The sequence below is a fragment of the Lygodium microphyllum genome, chromosome 12, assembly GCF_053477565.2.
Source record: "Lygodium microphyllum isolate KBCC chromosome 12, Lygodium_microphyllum_v1.1.10, whole genome shotgun sequence".
Taxonomy (NCBI): Eukaryota; Viridiplantae; Streptophyta; class Polypodiopsida; order Schizaeales; family Lygodiaceae; genus Lygodium; species Lygodium microphyllum.
In genome coordinates, this window is record NC_141146.1 from 96,985,348 (window position 1) to 97,005,013 (window position 19,666).

General features: G+C 40.5%; 1 protein-coding gene across 3 annotated transcripts in view; it reads right to left on the reverse strand.

Moving 5' to 3' along the window:
• Positions 1-443: 443 nt before the first annotated feature.
• The window catches only part of LOC148028073 (ubinuclein-1-like), a 38,385-nt gene continuing 19,162 nt past the window's right edge, over positions 444-19,666 (reverse strand). Inside the window, exons 5-13 of one of the 3 annotated variants that reach the window (XM_087689772.1) lie at positions 3,261-3,807; positions 3,010-3,109; positions 2,816-2,916; positions 2,641-2,727; positions 2,304-2,423; positions 2,073-2,213; positions 1,931-1,978; positions 1,741-1,842; positions 444-1,653 (exon numbers count right to left, since the gene is read on the reverse strand). In XM_087689772.1, the coding sequence (XP_087545898.1) occupies positions 1,222-1,653; positions 1,741-1,842; positions 1,931-1,978; positions 2,073-2,213; positions 2,304-2,423; positions 2,641-2,727; positions 2,816-2,916; positions 3,010-3,109; positions 3,261-3,807 (1,678 nt within the window). In that variant the 3' untranslated portion in view covers positions 444-1,221. Of the gene's footprint in view, positions 1,654-1,740; positions 1,843-1,930; positions 1,979-2,072; positions 2,214-2,297; positions 2,424-2,640; positions 2,728-2,815; positions 2,917-3,009; positions 3,110-3,260; positions 3,808-19,666 lie in introns of all 3 variants that reach the window. The other 2 variants (XM_087689771.1, XM_087689770.1) reach the window with 2 other exon arrangements.

Below are 19,666 nucleotides of genomic sequence, written 5' to 3' on the forward strand. Positions count from 1 at the left end.
TTTTTGTATTAATAAGTCTATTTTTTTATATGTTTAAGGTGCAAGCACACTACACCGACACATGAAAAAAAAAAGTAAAATTAATGTCTTTTTAACCTAATTTCTTAGATAGTACAAAACAACTTCGAAGAGAGAGTCACAAGCAAAATTCCTTATGGCAAGAAGATCTGACTCTAGTTGTATTTTGTCTTTCATAAATAGGTAGAAATTGCTGAGGTAGAGGTTGGTGGTGGTAAGTGGAAAAGTGTGATTCTCTCTTTTGTACTACTGAAATCTTTCCTTTGAGCTTCTGTTTATAAGCTCGTGCTAATGCAAAGTAATGAATGTCTTTCTAGTATTTTACATAATGCAAACCTTTTAACATCCCTGGGGGATGTAGAGATGTGCAAACCCAATATGGACAGCAATCGAGAGAGAACCCAATTCCAAGAAAACTCTCATGTTTGCCACTTTACAGCCTGGTGTGACAGGACACAATTCTGTAGAGTGAACAAGTAAATAAGCCATCAAACACACTTTATCACATACCTATCAGATCATGCCAGTACAGCAGGGTCCTACATAAGCTGACACAATCAAATGTAGATCTGGCCAAAACAAAATGATACAGCAGGGCATTTCTTTCCAATATAAACCAAAGGAATGGGAGACCAGAAAGTCTTCATGCCACCAAGTGGTCCAAGCACAAATGTTGTCGACCTTGAAAACAAAAGATGGGTTTGTAACATCCCCTGAAATGGCAACTCAAGAAACTGTTGAAAGGGAAGAGATCTGAGATGATAAAACTGTCGAGCCATAAAATGCTCGGAGGAAAAACATTTCCTGAAAGTAAGATTGTGGACCTTCAAAACAAATATATTGGTACAAACTCTTAGCAGGGGTTTTCAACTGCGTGCTGCCAGCTTCTACCCCTAGAAATGACATCTTGAAGTCCTGTTGCTGCAGAACAATATACACTACTGTTGTATTCTAGCTTATTTAGCACAGAAGGGAGCCTGGCAAAATAAACAGTTGAGACATATACAGTGACTTGTACTTAATCTGAGACTTCGACTTTGACAGAAGCTCAAAATGAATCTTGGAAGGCAGCAAAACACGACTTTCAAACACAGTACAAGGGTGAAATCCTGCACTTTGCAATGCCCCCTGTAATTTGGAAACAACAACCGCACAAAGAGCAGGAATATAACCTAAAGAACAAGAATGGCCAAACCATTGAACCTATTCAATTACAGGCAACACTGTCCCCGTCTGCCTGTCCACTTTCCAGACAGGACTTGCAGATGACAATGCAGGTGGCGTGGGGCTTGCTAAAAAGCCTTGTGTTAAGCCACTCTTGTTCAAGACACCCAGAGCTGTGTCCATTGCACCGTCTGGGTTTGATTTCACCAAGGGACTCGCTTCTTTAACTCTCTTTCTTTCGATACCACCAGATTTTCTGGCAAACTTCTTCTTATCTTCAGTTGAGTGTAGAAGTTCATGATCATGGTTTACACGCATCTCATTCTTCTCATGAGAGCTCACACCCATTCTATTGTATGTACACTGATCTTGGCCTGAAGCATTCAAGTGAAGCATCGACACTTGCTCAGTCCATGAATCATCAACCTTTTGCTTCCCGGTTGACCTCACCCTTTTTTTGGGTTCTGCACTCTGCATTAGTTGTTTTTAAATATGAGAATGCAAGTGACGTGTGATAACATTGAAGAAACCTGCAGAGCAAAGCTAAAACACCCATACATTACTAGCTTTGATTTTCTTCTTTTTCCTTTCTTTTGCTCGATGGACTGCATGTTTCACTCCAACATTGTCCATCCATCCATCTGGCCAGAGTTCCGCAAGCTAAGGATAAACAGAAAGTGTTTGCCTGTTAAAAGTGAGATATCAAAACAACTGCCACAATATATTTTGGCATGATCCTTAAGCATACCTCTGCATAAAGTTTTCTTATATGAGGACCTCTGTTTTCATCCATTCCCTGTTCAAAAGGGTAAGATAAGAGAGTTGGAAATTGAAAAACATACCTCGCAAGGGTCCACTTATCATTCAAATGTTAACCCAAGAACACCCACCTCAACATACTGCTCATATAAATCACAAATCTTGTCCTCAGTTGCATGGTCCCACTGGTAACGGCCTTCACCAATTGCTTTTTCAGGAGAGGTATCAATGGGCTGAAAATCATTAGATTGATTTTCCCTTTGCTCAGCATCCTGATAAAGACCAGTGTAAGCATCTGCAGGGAACTAGTAACACAAGATCTTAAAGGCATCCGAGTGACAGAAAATATGAATAACCTGTGCCTGAATGTTATGAACCCTGGACTTGATCATTTCTGTGACCTCCCTTTTGATATCTTGCAAACGACCTTCTTTCTCTTGCATGGCAGACAGCCCCATCTCTATCATGGACTTGAGATTCCTCTGCAATATTCAATCAACCATTTTTCTCCAGTCTATTGGTAATGAAACAGTGTATAAGAATGCCCTAAATAGTTTTTTTTCCCAGCCAAACATTACATGCAAGACAATAATACTGCATATAGAACCTGTGCCCTAGACGAGGTGACAAAATTATACAAAAAGCCAACAAGGATCCCATTTGACACTACGAAGAAAGGCAGGAAGTAAAGAATCGAACCTTCAAGGTCTTCACCCGCACCATATGCCCCAAGACTCCCATTAAACGTTCAACTAGTTCATCTGTCACTTTACCCTGTTTGGCCTGCTGCAGCATGAGCAAAATCATAAGCCCTGGAAGGAGGTTAAGAAGCAGGTGTATACAACGCAAACTGAAGTGCAACAACTCAGAGTACCGCTAGTCTCGCCACTTTTGCCAATTTTTGTTTAATATCTCGAGGTAAGCGATTCCTCTTCCCCTGTTCAGGTTCTCTTGCAACCAATGAAGGAGGACATACTGCCAACAAAGTGGAAATTTAAAAGCAAACCTCTAGCATTGTGCACAGCAAATAATAAATGTTGCTTGAGAGCTAAAAAGTACAGGGTGCACCTTGAGCTACTTCCTTTTCCAAGTCCTGAAATGCTCTTTCAAATGCTGTCCCTTTGCTACGCCCAGGGCTTGCATCTTTAGCAGCAGGGGAAGACAACTTCTGTTAACATCGTAAGAATGATGAGAATCAGGTTTCTTTTGACCGTCTCAAAGACAAGTTGCACATGGACATCTATCCAATCACTTTACTAAACCATCTCTCCAGCAAAAATGTAGCCCAAATAAAAGATCTCAGGATATAGAAAGATTACAGCATTGCTGATATGAAGCTTGCTTGCAGCACCCATCATATCCTTTGTATCCTCCTCCTTGAGATTTTTCTGCATAGCATTTGCTTTGACCAAATCTGACGTTTTTTGATCCGCAGGTAAGCCACCAGACTTTCTTGCATCAATCTTATCTAAACTGCGCTCTGTACTAACTGAATAAGCAATGGAAACTTCTAAGGCATCTCGTTGATAAGCCAAACTGTGTGGTCCCTCTCTTGGGACATCCTTTGTCTGAGTCCTATTAGCGTCACCAACAGCAAGGTTTTTTCTACATGCTCTTTCTTCTGTCTCATTCCCAGATATACAATTCAAGGACCCTTCCTTCTCTAAGGATTTATGAGTATTGGAAGCTTCCACTTCATTCACAGCAGTTACACCAACAGAAGACAGAAGCACCTTTCTGGCAGCAGCCTTCAATCTAACTCCAGACTTCAGCTTCTTTGAAGTGTCTTCCACAGCTTCAGTGTTAAGTTTCTTAACATCTTTTCTCTTTCTTTTTTTGGGAACACTTACAGGTGCTGGTTCAATCCTGTAAAATAAAACACCAACAAGTTACTCAATCAGTCTCTCCATCTACCCATTCCCAACTTCTTCCAATACAGCTAGTGTTTGTTCATGTCATGTTTTCGGCAGATTACTGACAGCCTAAGTATATACCCAGGGAAAGCAGAACTTTCATAAAGATCTACAACAAAGTCGCAGTTCTTTGTTCCACTCTCAGAATTCTGTCAATAGTTTGCCCTCTATTCAATATTGAGTGTCACTATTTTCAATTTCCATGAACTTAATTTTATATTCTTGGTTTAAATTGCTGCTCCATAACAGGTAGTGTCAAGGGACTCTCATGCAAAATATGCTATGGCTTAAAAGAGAATGGAGTCACAGTGGATTAGAATGTCCTAGATGACCTGACTATGTCCCAAAGATCCCCCATAGTGCAAGCTAGGGCCAGAGACGATTAGGGAAGATTCGTATGATTTTATGATTTAGGTTCACTGAACCCAGTTGACTGATTTAAAGTCAATATTCCTTCCTTGCTCTAGCCTTACAACACTTTCCTGCTTCCTTTACTTCATCCCATTTTTCCTTTCACGAGTCTCTTCTCACTCTCTCTCTCCTCTGTTTCCTAGTCAAAGCTACTTTTCTTGCCCAATTGATTGCTAAAGCAGAGTTTGAATAACATCTAATCAAAAGGAGACTGCATCTGGAATCCTGGGACTGGTGTGCTTCTATCAAGACAAAAATCTTCATTTTCTGAAGACCCCAAAATGCATTTCTCTTCAAACTTAGAATATAAACTTACCAACCAATCTGCATTGTTAGTAATCAAAAATAATTTAACATTAGAATTTGGGCATCATCCATGATTAGGATATTTGTGTCTGAGCAAAAAGAAATTAAATCTATGTCAAAAGATAGAATGAAGCATGTCTCATATGGATGCACATGGATAAGTGCATGATGCATCTAAGAATCACTTTTGGCATCTTACTTTACTCATGATTTTCTCTTCTTCCACATTGAGTTGTGAAGGAAGCCATGCCAATATATTGCTCACCAACTATGAAGAAAGGCTGATTTTATCACTCTCCTAATCTTCCAATATGTTGAGAACTAGTTGGTTTTTTGCACAGTAATTCTATACAGATGAAGCATGTGTGCATCTGAACATCTTGAGCAAATTGAGGGAGTGCCAGAGAGTGTCATTCCTCCTAGAACGGATAGGAAGGGGCGAAACACCAAGACAGGGTCAAAATCTCCTGAAGCACATTTCCTAGACTGAAATGTTTCCGAATCACGAAACGGCACCACATGGCGTTTCAAGCCAAACCCGAAACGTTTCAGAAATCGTTTCAGGACATAAAATGTCTGCATGGAATAGGATGCAATGTTTATGGCCAAAAATTGAAGGTTTGGAACCTTTTAAGAAAACATAATAAATTTTAAGTCACAAATGTGCTGTTTTGAGCATTGATCAAGAGTAATCAGATGAGCCATTTCAATACAACCTGTTACAAGTAAAAAGGGATCTGCACTACCCCTTGCAATCATGACCTTTCATAGAAGAAAAATCTTGATTCTTGCACGTGTGACCATTAAAAAAGAACAATTGAAATGAGGATTGTGCCCACAATTTTGTTCCCACCATAGTCTGTTAATCAAGTGATTCTCTCTCTCTCTCCCTCTCTCTCTCTCTCTCTCTCTCTCTCTCTCTCTCTCTCTCTCTCTCTCTCTCTCTCTCTCTCTACACCTTATAATGCATTCGAGCTTATAGCTTCATTAACATCTTCCAACTTACAACTATAAGTTCTTGCATATTGATAAATTGAAGTTTTTAAAGAAAGTCTTTAAATCTTATTAACTAGGATATTGTGTAATCCTTGTCTTCCCTAGATGATGTGGTGTTCCTAGCCCGTTTCACCCCTTTTGAAAGTTCTCGCTCCTATTTCCGTCCTGTTCTCATTTCCGTTCCTGTTTCTAAGTTTCCCTCAACTATGTGCCAAATGCAGCAAAACCCCCAAGAAGGATATCAGGGACTAGAGCTGAGGGTAATGTAATGCAATAGCCAAGGGCCAGTTGATACAATAAATCTGATGTTGAGGGCTATGAACAGCAAGGCAATAGGTTGGATGCCTAAACGTACTCAATAACACCAATCAGAGCTTGGATAGAGCTGTAGATGATGATGAGATGCTACTTTGATGAAGATAGCAGCAATGTAGAGTGATTAGCAGCAAAAATGCAGATGGCAAAGATGACATAGCTCTCCAAGAAGTGGGGGGAGGCTGTGAGGCTGCTGGAAAGAGCCAGCCGAAATACACAGGGGTTTGATGAAGAAACGGGTCTGCACCTGCAAAATACAGATACTGCAGGTGTAGTCAATAGCAAAAGGGACCTTGAGGATGCTAGGCAGCTGTCTAAGATGCAGAAAACAGTTACTACAGATGTCACCTGCAAGTTGGAAGCATTAGGACAGCAAAGTGCAGTCTATGGAATGATGTCTAAGACCAAGAGGCTAAGAGCAGCAAGGCAGCCACTCAGACCACAAAATGCATGGCTGTAGGTGCAGCAATCAAGTCACCATTGTCAAGATATGCAACGATGCAGAGAGACAATAGGGTTTGTGGGGAGAAACACAAAGTGTGTATGGCAAACACTGAGAGAGGAGAAACTCAAAAACACAAACAAGCACAATGATGAAGAATTGAATCATGCTATGAGAAGGAAAGCTAATGCAGTGGAGCCGAAGCTCAAAAGATGACTGCACTGTCCTGTTTGACTCAGGCGGCAACACCTATGGGGAATTTGCACAATGAAGGGAGCAAAATGCAATCCTCCGAGCTATGGGCTATCAAAGTAATCACTAGAAGGTGAAAGACACATGTGTCAAGGAGCGAACCACAATCCTCTAATGCCATCAGGGAGGAAGAAGATGATCATCAATTGTCGAGGGAGTGAAGTGCAGTCCTTGGATGCCAGGAAGATGGCCTGGGCAGCAAACGCAAATTCCAAAGGCCAAAAGGCTGCAAACACAAAATGCAAGAGCTTGGATGCTGACCCTTGTGTGGGAAAAGGTCACCAGATGTGGAGGCGATGCTTTGTAATGGCAAACGCAGATTGTAGAAACCTCTTGTGTGCAAAACGCAAGGTGAATGATGATACCAGTAGAAGAAGTCTGTCGCCTGAATGAAGAAACATGATGCCTAGTTGGAGAAGACTGACACCAAGGTGTGGAGAGCCTCCAAGTTACCAAATGCAAGGTATAGGACAGCCTATGATGACACTAGGCTGATAGAGATGGTTGCCATGCTAGAGGAGAGAGAATAGATACCCACCACGAACCACGATGTCCTCCAAAAGAGGTGTCAAGGCACTGGAAAGGCTGGGGAGAGAGAAGGGAAGGATGTCGGAGTGACGAAAGAAGAGAGATGGAGAATGATTAAAGATGTAAGAGTGTGGAATGAATGAAGAGGTGGACTTTTGTATCTAAATGCATTGTTTATAAACACATCAAACATTACCATAGTAAATCCTATGGATTACTCATGCCTTTACCTATACCTAGTGAATCATGGGATCAAATCTCTATGGATTTTACTACTAATCTTCCCACAACGTCCGCACATAACAACATGATATAGACTATAGTGGATGGATTTCATGAACAAGCTTACTTTATTCCCTGTAAAAAGATCCTGACCACACCATAAGCTACTAAATTATTCATTAATATCATATTTCCTCATTATAGATTTCCAAAAGTAATACTTTTCTCATGATTATAGATTTTGTATTTTTTACTAGCATTATTTAAATAGTCTAGGTTCTAAGATGAACTTCACTTGAGCTTTCCACCCTGAAAGCAATAGTCAAACTGAAGTAACCAATAGTATATCCTTAACCTTCTTAAATTCTACACAATTGATCAACCAAATAATCACGACCAACATCCTACAATTTGCTTATAACAGCTCTCAATACTCTTGCTATTGATACAACACTTTTTTAAGTAATCTATGGCAATAAATAACATGTTCCTATGACCACAATAGCTACCAATGTTCCAATTAACAATACTTTAGCTAGTGAGCATATGAAAATTCTTTACCAAGTTATTGATAAGATTAACCAGTCACAATTAAGATATACAACTCAAGCAAAACAAGAAATGCAAGGCCCTTACATTCAAAGAAAATCATTTAGTTTGGCTACATATTAAAAAAAGAAGATATAATCCATTGAAAGACATCCTAAAATTAAACTAGATCTAAGATACTATGAGTCATTTTATATTGTTCATAAGATCATGCATTCAAATTGGCATTCCTCATTGATTGATTCACAATTCATTCCATGTTAGTTTGTTAAAACCTTTTAAAGGCAACCCCACCAATAACTCCAATAGTAAAAGTCTCACCATTGTTAGAAGAAGATATAAAAATATTAATACTTGAAAATTATCCTTGACCATGACAAAACCACCCGGTTATTGATACCATAAGTATCTAGTTAAATATAAAAACCATTCTGTTGAGGAATCCCAACAGATTCAAAAATCATCACTAACTTTGACTTAAGATTATCTAATAACTACATACCACTCACAATCACATCAATGTCTAATGGATACATATTTGCTGCATTAAAGCAATATTCTATAAAAATCCATGGCTATCATATTTTCATAAGGATATGTATAAATTCATTGCATTAAGAAAACACATAATATTTTGACATTTAATTCACCGCATGAGGCAACACTAGCATGTGGTTGGCCACCCATGTACTTCTGTTTGTTTTGAATTTTCTTTGTCTATTTCCTACATGATTTGTGTTGCACGTGTGTATGCGTGTGATACTAGTCACATTATCCCTAGTAGATAGATGGTAGGGAACTAATATGCTTTATGTTATGGCAAGCAAATTATTAGATGAAGTTATGTGGATTAATTATTCAAAGTGAGCAGCAACTTTAAACACATGAATTAATTATTTTTGGGTACTTTATTAGCACAGAATTATTATATTTTTAGGCATTCTCTAGCGCAAAGATATTGCATGCACACACACACAATTTACTCATTTAGTTGTAATCTTTATGCAAGGCCTAACGCCTAGATTATTATTCATATAGATCTTTGAATAGACTGATTAGATAAGAGTTAGAAATTAATAGGCTAAAAGCATAGTGTTGAATAAAAGAAAGCAAGAAACTAAAAAAGAGATACTTTTTCAATGTATTTTGAGCAAAAAAGGATAATCCAAATCTATAGATATATATGCATAGAGGAGATGCTCCCCCATGCATGGGGAGAAGATTGTACGCAATGCATGTGTCGTACACTCTTTATCTCTATTTGCTTTCCTTTTCAATTTGTGTTCTCTTTAATTTTCTGTTAATATTTGAGATTGTATAGTGAAGGACTACAATAATTGCTCATCCCTAACCTAAAAGGTCACATCACAAAGAGACCAAGGTTGTGACTTTGGACTAGACCAAGGTGTCGAGCCAAGGGTGTCACTTTGGACTACCAAGATCATACAAGTGATGGATATTTTCTTTTGAGTTTGTAATTGGCTCCTTGATTCATACAAAAGCAAGATCAAATAATACACAACCATAATCAACGGTATTTTTGTAGAGGTATGGAAGAGGTAAACGGTAGTAGATGGACTGTGGTAGCTGCTCAGGATCCTCAGTGAGCAATAGAATGCTCATGCATGCTTCACTCAACGAGGTGAAAGAGAATTATACTATACAATGCACGGGCTTTCACCTTGGAAGGATGCCTACTCTCATAACTTGTCCTCCCATCTAAGGGCCCAACGTATACACACACTGCAAGCGCAAAGAAGTAATGCATAAAGGGGCAAGCTCATGCAACAAGGTGCTTGGATAGTGCCCTCATGGGGGCACAAAGGGGCATAAGCAAGCCCAAACTCAACCTTGGGAGATGCCTTGAATATTAGACAAGAATCATTAAGATAGTAGTCCACCATGAAAATGAGCATAGTGAATGAAGAAGAATAACTTGATAGTCCCCAATTGGTAAAGCTAGAGAGAGAATCAACCCACCTAGGCAATTGGAATGTGCTCTCGCTCAATCTCAAGAGCAAATCTGAACGCATAACCACCAAGGTAGGAATCGAGTAGAACATAAAAATGAAGCACTAGCATAGTAATAAATGTCAAATAACAAACACATCTTAACTGAAAGAGAAAAAGGAAGTTGTTGCCATGATAAGTGGAATGATACTCGAGACCCAATCTCAAAAAAGAAGATACTATCTCTACTTTCATGCTAATCAAGGATGTGGAGACAATACTCACCAAGGCATAGACCAAAAAATAATGCCTTCAACCCAATTAGGGCTGGTAGATTCTTGCAATGTTAGGCCTTAGCTAAATTTAAGACCTAGCATATGAGTACCAAAATAGAAACTATAACCTACATACCAGTTGTCTCATGTTGAGATGCTTTTGGTAGTTGGCTAAAGCTAAAATAGATTTCAGCAAATGTGTAGGAAAAGTAAATAAATGAATAAGTGTGAAATGGAAGACAAATAAAAAGTACTAAAGTAAGGCCTAGCCTATTGTAACCTAAAAAGACCCTAGGTAGTCTATGTTAGCTCATGTAGCCTGAAATTCTAGATAGACTAGCGTAAAAGACAAGCCTAATGTAACCTAGAGGAATGTAGCCTAACTCACTTATGAATCCTACAAAGTAACCTAAGAATCCTAACAATCTAGCCTAATGGTGGATAATGACCAAGCTAGTCAAATAAGCCAAAAGGAGCTAACCATAGTTACCACGAATGGGGAATGGGAACGGGGGAAACACCCAAAGTGAGGAAATGCAAACGGAGGGAATGATATATATATATATATATATATATATATATATATATATATATATATATATATATATATATATATATATATATATATATATATAGAGAGAGAGAGAGAGAGAGAGAGAGAGACTCTAGAGACATAATAATCAAGTTTCAACAATAATAAAGATTCAAAACATTGTAACCAGCAATGGATTGTCGCATTCATGATTCAATATCAACAATGTTGCATAAGTCTAAGAAGTGTGCATTACAAAGACACAAATTATGCACTAAACTTTAAAGCCTAAATAGTAAAGATCCAAGTTACAACAGCTCCAATTTCCAAGTTGATACTCTAAAGTTCCAAAAGGCTAGTCGCTAAGTGCTCTGATTAATGGAAGATGGCTCCATTGTGCCTGAATGCTCATCCTGTTGAACAACATCCTGCCTATCACCATCACCATCATCATCATCATCTTTTTTCCAACGTATAAAAGAATCAGCCTTTGTAACTGATGTACGAGCTAGCAAGCGAAGATTGGAGCTCACATAAACTAGGTCATTCGTCTTCATTGTACTAAGACTATTTCTCTTCTTTGAGTGAATGTGATTGAATGAGCTCCATAGTTGCTCTAAACAAGAAGAGCTCATTGTTTGGCTAAGAATACGAATAGTCAAATTCTACAACTCTCGGAGCTTCTGCCCCGTAGTCCTTTCACCATAAAGCAACCCCAATATTTGTCATGCCCTCTAGTGCATCCTGTGTACCAAACATCCCTAATGTTTGCTAATATACAGAGAGCTGATTTTTAATTTTGTATTGCATTTCACAGCTAGGATAAAGCCTTGCAAGCAATGTGTTCCAAGCCTTGACCACCTCAAGGTCTCTTTCTTGCATCTTTCCTTGAAACTCAGGATCAAGCATATATGTTGCAGCATGCATAGGAGAGTCGTACTCATTTCATCTACTAATGCATAACTCCTTGATCTGCTCATACCTACTGTATTTGGTTCCAAACTCTCTAACCGATCAATCATGGAATCCATACCTTCATAGATCTTTCAATGCATGGATCCATGTCATTTGCAAGCCTCAACATGTGCATAATAGGATCAACCATTTGGTTGGCGCGATTCACCTCATCCCAAAAATCTCTATCAAAGACATATGCATTACATAACACAGCAATAGCAGTGGCAGCCCTAGTCCAATTCTCATACTCATCACTAGCAAATAGCTCCCTAATTGCACCTTTGCAATAGTGCAATCGACCAAGCATAAGAAAAATGTATGCAAATCGTATATCCGAGTATTTAAGAAGTTCTTTGTCGCTTCTCTTGCGAAACTCAGCATGCAAGTACTGATGATTACATATAAATGTGATAATCTTGTTGCCTTTCGCAACAAGAGATGCAATCCATGGCAAGTCCCCAAGATCCTTCAACAAGTTATTCAAGCAATGCGCCATGCATGGACTAAAGGTGATATGTGGATACATTGCCATTAAAATGTTTCTTGTTACCCTGTTTTTAGGTTCACCATCTGCCACAAACTGCACTACATTTTCTGCCCCAACAGCCTACACTGCCTCGCACCACTCGGATGCCAATACATCTGCACTCTTTCCAGTCTCTAAAGCATCATGACTACCAATGAAGTATACATCCCCACGACAATATGCGACAACACCATGTATGGACCTATGGCGTGTGTCACTCCATCCATGTGCTCTCAATGTCACTCCATTTCTTCCCATTGATTGCGAATATTTGTTGTTGCAATCTCTATGGTTGCTTTCTCCTTTTGAAGCAATGTAGTCCTGATAGTTTCTGATGAAGGGGGCTTATATGTGGGTCCATACTCTACAACCTTTGTCACCATATTTAAAAACTAAGGTGACCTGGCTGATTTGAATGCAATATGGTCATGGTAAAAAAAGCATGCCACTGTTGCATCTGTTTCCTCTTTTTTCTTTGGTTCCCATGAAGTGTGCAATGAACTGTGTCTAACACCACGACCTGCTGCCATTGATGGCCCACGAGAAGGCTGCATAGCCACTAATCCTGGTGGTCTTTTGCACGAAACACCACCATGCCCTGCTGGCCTTGAAGTCCATGTTGTTGGATTCACTGCTATATTTGGTATCCTTCTGGCATGTGAATTTCCCATAGAAGTGGCTATGTAATCAAGTAACTCTTGCCTTTTTTCAATTGATACATTGGTGCAAAAACGCACCTCTTTCCCCTCCTCATGTAAAAGATGGGCTCTCACTTTTGAGAAACCCTTCACCCGTAGTTTGCGTTTTTGCGTTTGTGCATTTTGCGTTTAGGGTTTGCAGACCTAAAAAGGGATGCCATCCTAGACTGACTATGCCTATTTATAGGCCACACTCTCATTCATTCCTCACGACTGATTCATTTAGTCCGTCGCCTCTTCTCTCCAGCCTCTCCACTACCCTCACACCCCTTTAGGAGGACATTGTGGTTCGTGGTTCATGGCTGTCTTCATCATCTTCCTTGTGCTACAGCACCCTTATTCCCTTGTATCACATTCACTCCATGATTCAAAACTTCATCATTCCATTCATCAGAGTTTCTTCTCTCTTCTCTTCTCTTCTCCATGTTTTCCGAGTTCACTCCGTGTCTCTCTCCGCAAACCCTACTATCTCGCTGGTATGTCATCTTTTGACACTCACTTTATCAGCCCCACTAGTGCAAGTATAAGAGCAAAGTTTGCATTTCCAAGGGCAAGCCCCTCCACCTCTTAATGGTACCCCTACATCTACCTCATCCCGCTATGACCAAGTAGTGCTTCAACTTCGTCCAGTTGACGAAGTACCTGCTGAGGATGATGAAGATCCCATAGATGTCAATGCTACCATCCATATGGAAGTGACAAATAATCAATAAACTTCAATGAAATTGTAGAAATTTGCAGCCAAAATTTCAACATCCATGTGTCAAAGTTCAATGAAATTGCAGAAATTTCAACCAAAGTTGAAAGTTCAATGAAATTGCAGGAATTTCAGCCAAATTTTCAACACGAGCGTCGAGAATTGAGATTCCTCGAACCTCACCTAATCACGGGCCATGAATCAAGCCAAGCAAGCAGGAGAGGTGGGCCGCACGCGAGGTAGGCGAGAGAAGCAGGTGGGAGAGGCAGGAGAGGCATGCGGGAGCAGGCAGGGCCCAGGCAAGGCAGGTGTGGCAGGCGAAGCAGGCGAAGGAAGCGGAAGTAGCCGGGCGACAGGCGGAGCAGCGGGCGACAAGAGGGAGAAGCGGGAGCTGGCAAGTCGTGGCACACGCAAAGCGGGCGAGCAACAGGCGGGAGTAGCGGGAGCAAGTGCGACATAGGCAACACAGGCAGGGCAGTCACGTAATGTAGGTGCCAAAGGCGAGAGGTGCGGGAGAGTGAAACGACCCTTTTTTTTTTTTAATCAGCTGGAACGGCCATTCCAAACAAGGAATGGCCCTGGAACAGGAGGGAATGACCAAGGAACGGGAGGGAACGGGCTGGAACGTTCCGCCAGCGTTTCTAAGGCTCGGACCTCCCGGAACACGTTAATCCGTTTCTGTGTGTCAAAACGGGCATTCCCTATCTCTATGGAGCTAACTAAGGGGGAATGCAAATATTTGTGTGAATGTTCAATTGAAGTGGAACATGAACACAAGAAGAAGAGAAGAGAGAACAAAGTGAATGCAAGAGAAAGGAACGATCTGATCTAAGACTAAATACAATGCTGCTACAATCAACCCCTTTGCATTGCAAGGCTGTGTCAATGAGGATGTGGACTAAGGCACAAGAAGAAGATGACGCAGCGTGAAGAAAAGGAATGTGGAGGCAATGAACTCGCTTGTCAAGAAACATAGTTGCAAGCAGCCTTTATAGAATAAGATGCAGCAAACTGGCTGACTGCTACCAAATATATGGCCAACATGATGACTAGCCAACCTACTTCTGCAAATGAGAGTGAAAATGGTTTGACTAGGCTGCTGTACAATCCGAGCTGGCACATGGCACTCCATGAAGTGCACCTCAAAATCAAGGCAGAAATGATGATACTCAGGTTGGAAATGCATGCAATGGCTGCATCTAACAAATACACACACAATGATGAACGCTAAAGCTCCTCCATCTCAACCAGTCACAACCAGCAAATAACAACATGAATATACTAAATGCTAGCACCCCTCTCAAATCATGGGAATGGCTGCAAGCCAAGGAGATGCATATGGTGACGCATAGAAGACTTCAAGAGAGGCTTCATGAAGATGTCCACTATATTATACACAAGGTGATAGTAGACCACCTCCAGCTTATACTCCAAAATGCACTCTCGAGTATAAAGGTACCATATCTCAATGTACGTCATGCGAGCATGAAACACTCGGTTCTTTGCAAGAGCCTGCACTTTGATTGTCGAGCCAAAGAGGAGTTAGGTCCTGCCTGTGGAAAACCAATTTTTGCGAGTATGCAATGGAGCTGCATAGCCTCTTGAGCTATGGAGCACAAAGCTCAATACTTGGCCTCCATCAAAAAAAAGCAATGGTAGGCTGCTTCCTACTAATCTATGAGATAGCACTAGCAAGCATATCCCACACTTGCATGTGCCAATGTCACTAGCCAATCCGAATCACTTCATTCTATAAGCGTGGACCCCTCGTTATACAAAATCCCATAAAAACGGGTCCCCTATAAGTACTACAACAAGAGTCTTCATGAATCATGCAACTTAGATGCTTACTTAAGGCCATAGAGAGCCGTCTGCAAGCAATAGCTAATGGGATGTAAGTGCAAGAATGGTCCAAATGGTAGACATTCCAATGGAGAAAAATTCTTTACATAATCCAAGCGAGGCTTCCAAGTGAACCCCTTTGCATGAAGACTTGCTTTGTGCTTGTCCAAGGTCCCATTTGCCAAATACTTTGTAAGCATGGGGAAGAACGTGAGAATGACAATACATGAAAATTAGAAGATATATATCGAGAGAAAAAGAGAAAAGAGAGAGGAGTCGATACCACATTGAGAGGGGAATCGGCCCCTCCCCCTTTACAAGAATTTATTGAAACAAACCATGGGCTCCGAGTGCCTAAACCATATACAAAATTGCTAATTTGCCGCAATTTCAAAAATCAAGGTTTTGAAACCCTAATTTCTACATGACAAGTACGAGCAGAAGCAAAGACCAAGGCCCAAGCACATCAAACGAGGTGTTAAACAACGAGAGAGTGTGAGAGTGAGAGTCGACCAATAGGTGTTTACCAATGTGGTACACACAAATAATAAAATAATATATTTATACTTAAGGTACATTACACTTACACCCACTAGGGTGAGTTCACATGTGTGAAGTAATATATACACAAGAGATACACAAGAGAGAGTAAAGGGCCTTTACACCCAACAACCTCCCACTTAAAGATCCTAAGCAAACCTTTAACCGACTCCCACAAGTCTAATGCAATGCTCATGTTGAGCCTTTGCAATACTTTAGTTGAGAACATCTACAAGGTAATCCTATGATTTGATCTTAGTCAGTGTCACTAGACCATCATCCAAAACCCATCTGATAAAATGATACCGAACATCAATATCTTTGGTACATACATGAAACATAGCATTCTTAGCTAGGCATACAGCACTCTGGCTATTACATCCAAGTACAAGTGTTTGGTGGGCAGCCCAAAATCCTTGACCAAACGACCAAGCCAAACTGCTTCTTTTGAAGATTCAGTGACTGAAATATATTCAGCCTCACTGGTAGAGAGTGCTACGCTCTTTTGCGATCTAGAGCACCAAGAGACCGCCCCACCAATCAAGGTAAAGATGAACCTGTTAGTAGACTTGTGAGTATCCAAGTTACTTGCCATGTCTACATCACAATACCCCTTGGAGATCTAACGTACCCTTCCCATAGCAAATACATTTTCTTTGTGCCCTTAAGGTACCGTAAGATACATTTCCCTGCTTCCCAATGTGCTTTGCCAGGATTTGACATAAGCCCACTCACAACTCCCACTGCATAAGCAATGTTAGGTCTAGTGGCAACCATAGCATACATGAGTGAGCCACAAGCTGAAGCATAAGGAACACCCTTCATAGAGTTGGCTGCCTTATCATCTTTTGGGCAATCTACCTTGCTAAGCTTAAGATAAGGAGGAAAATGTACACCAAGAGACTTAGCATCAGCCATAGAAAAATGATCAAGTACTTTGCTTATGCACTTTTCTTGTGAGAGAAATAAGAGTTTGTGCTCTCTATCTCGTGTCACATGCATGCCCAAAATATGTTCAACTGCACCCAAATCCTTCATGGAAAAGGCTGAATTTAGTTGTCTTTTCAATGCATTGATCTGGCTTTTATGATTACTAGCAAAAGCATATCATCCACATAAAGCACAATTATAATAAGGCTTCCATCATCAGCCTTCTTAATAAATAACCAGTGATCTACACTACTTTTACATCCATGTGAGAGCATGAAGGCATAAAACCTTTTATACCATTGTCTAGGAGCCTATTTCAAACACCATACAAGCTTCTTTTAAGCTTACATACCAAATGCTCCTTTCCTTGTATAACAAAACCTTCGGGCTGTTTCATGTACAAAAAAATCAATGCCCTCCTTTTGTGTATGTGTGTGTGTAGAGAGAGAGAGAGAGATCATATCAACCATAATTCATGAAATTAGACTCTAGAGACATAATAATCAAGCTTCAACAATAATAAAGATTCAAAACATTGTAACCAGCAATGGATTGTCGCATTCATGATTCAACATTGTCATCAACAATGTTGCATAAGTCCAACAAGTGTGCATTGCAAAGACACAAAATATGCACTAAACTTTAAAGCCTAAACAGTAAAGATCCAAGTTATAAGAGCTCCAATTTCCAAGTCAATACTCTAAAGTTTCAAAAGGCTAGCCGCTAAGTGCTCTGATTTATGGAAGATGGCTCCACTGTGCTCGAATGCTCATCCTGCTAAACAACATCCTACCCATCACCATCACTATCATCATCATCATCATCTTTTTTCCAACGTATAAAAGAATCAACCTTTGTAACTGATGTACGAGCTAGCAAGCGAAGATTGGAGCTCACATAAACTAGGTCATTCGTCTTCATTGTACCAATACGATTTCTCTTCTTTGAGTGAATGTGATTGAATGAGCTCCATAGTTGCTCTAAATAAGAAGAGCTAATTGTTTGGCTAAGAATACGAATAGCCAAACTCTGCAACTCCGGAGTTGCTGCCCCGTAGTCCTCCCACCATAAAGCAGTCCCAATATTTGTCTTGTCCTCTAGTGCATCCTCTATACCAAACATCCCTAATGTTTGTTGATATACAGAGAGCTGATTTTTAATTTTGCATTGCATTTCACGGCCAGGATAAAGCCTTGCAAGCAATGTGTTCCAAGCCTTCACCACCTCAAGGTCTCTTTCTTGCATCTTTCCTTGAAACTCAAGATCAAGCACATAAGTTGCAGCATGCATAGGAGAGTCATGCTCATTCCATCTACTGATGCATAACTCCTTGATCTGCTCATACCTATCTGCAATTGGTTCCAAAATCTCTAACCTCTCAATCATGTGATCCATACCTTCATAGATCTTCCCAATGCATGGATCCATGCCATCTGCAAGCCTCAACATGTGCATAATAGGATCAACCATTTGGTTGGTGCGATTCACCTCATCCCAAAAATCTCTATCACAGGCATATGCATTGCATAACACAGCAATAGCAGTGGCAGCCCTAGTCCAATTTTCACAGTCATCACTAGCAAATAGCTCCCTAATTGCACCTTTGCAATAGTGCAATCGACCAAGCATAAGAAAAATGTATGCAAATCGTGTATCCGAGTATTTAAGAAGTTCTTCGTCACTTCTCTTGCGAAACTCAGCATGCAAGTACTCATGATTACATATAAATGTGATAATCTTGTTGCCTTTCGCAACAAGAGATGCAATCCATGGCAAGTCCCCAAGATCCTTTAACAAGTTATTCAAGCAATGCGCCATGCATGGACTAAAGGTGATATGTGGATACATCGCCATTAAAATGTTTCCTGCTGCCCTGTTTTTAGGTTCACCATCTGCCACAAACTGCACTACATTTTCTGCCCCAACAGCCTGCACTGCCTCGCACCACTCGGATGCCAATACATCTGCACTCTTTCCAGTCTCTAAAGCATCATGACTACCAATGAAGTAAACATCCCCACGACAATATGCGACAACACCATGTATGGACCTATGGCGTGTGTCACTCCATCCATTTGCTCTCAATGTCACTCCATTTCTTCCCCATTGATTGCGAATATTTGTTGTTGCAATCTCTATGGTTGCTTTCTCCTTTTGAAGTAATGTAGTCCTAATAGTTTCTGATGAAGGGGGCTTATATGTGGTGGGTCCATACTCTACAATCTTTGTCACCATATTTAAAAACTAAGGTGACCTGGCTGATTTGAATGCAATATGGTCATGGTAAAAAAAGCGTGCCACTGTTGCATCTGTTTCCTCTTTTTTCTTTGGTTCCCATGAAGTGTGCAATGAACTTTGTCTAACACCATGACCTGCTGCCATTGATGGCCCATGAGAAGGCTACGTAGCCACTAATCCTGGTGGTCTTTTGCATGAAACACCACCATGCCCTGCTGGCCTTGGAGTCCGTGTTGTTGGATCCACTGCTATATTTGGCGTCCTCCTGGCATGTGAATTCCCCATAGAAGTGGCTATGTGGTCAAGTAACTCCTGCCTTTTCTCAATTGATACATTGGTGCAAAAACGCACCTCTTTCCCCTCCTCATGGAGAAGATGGGCTCTCACTTTATCAACCCCACTAGTGCGAGCATAAGAGCAAAGTTTGCATTTTCAAGGCCAAGCCCCTCCACCTCTCAATGGCCTATCCTGCATCTACCTCATCCCAACATGACCAAGTAGTGCTTCAAATTCGTCCAGTTGTTGACAAAGTACCTGCTAAGGATGATGAAGATCCCATAGATGTCAATGCTGCCATCTATATAAAAGTGACAAATAATCAGTAAA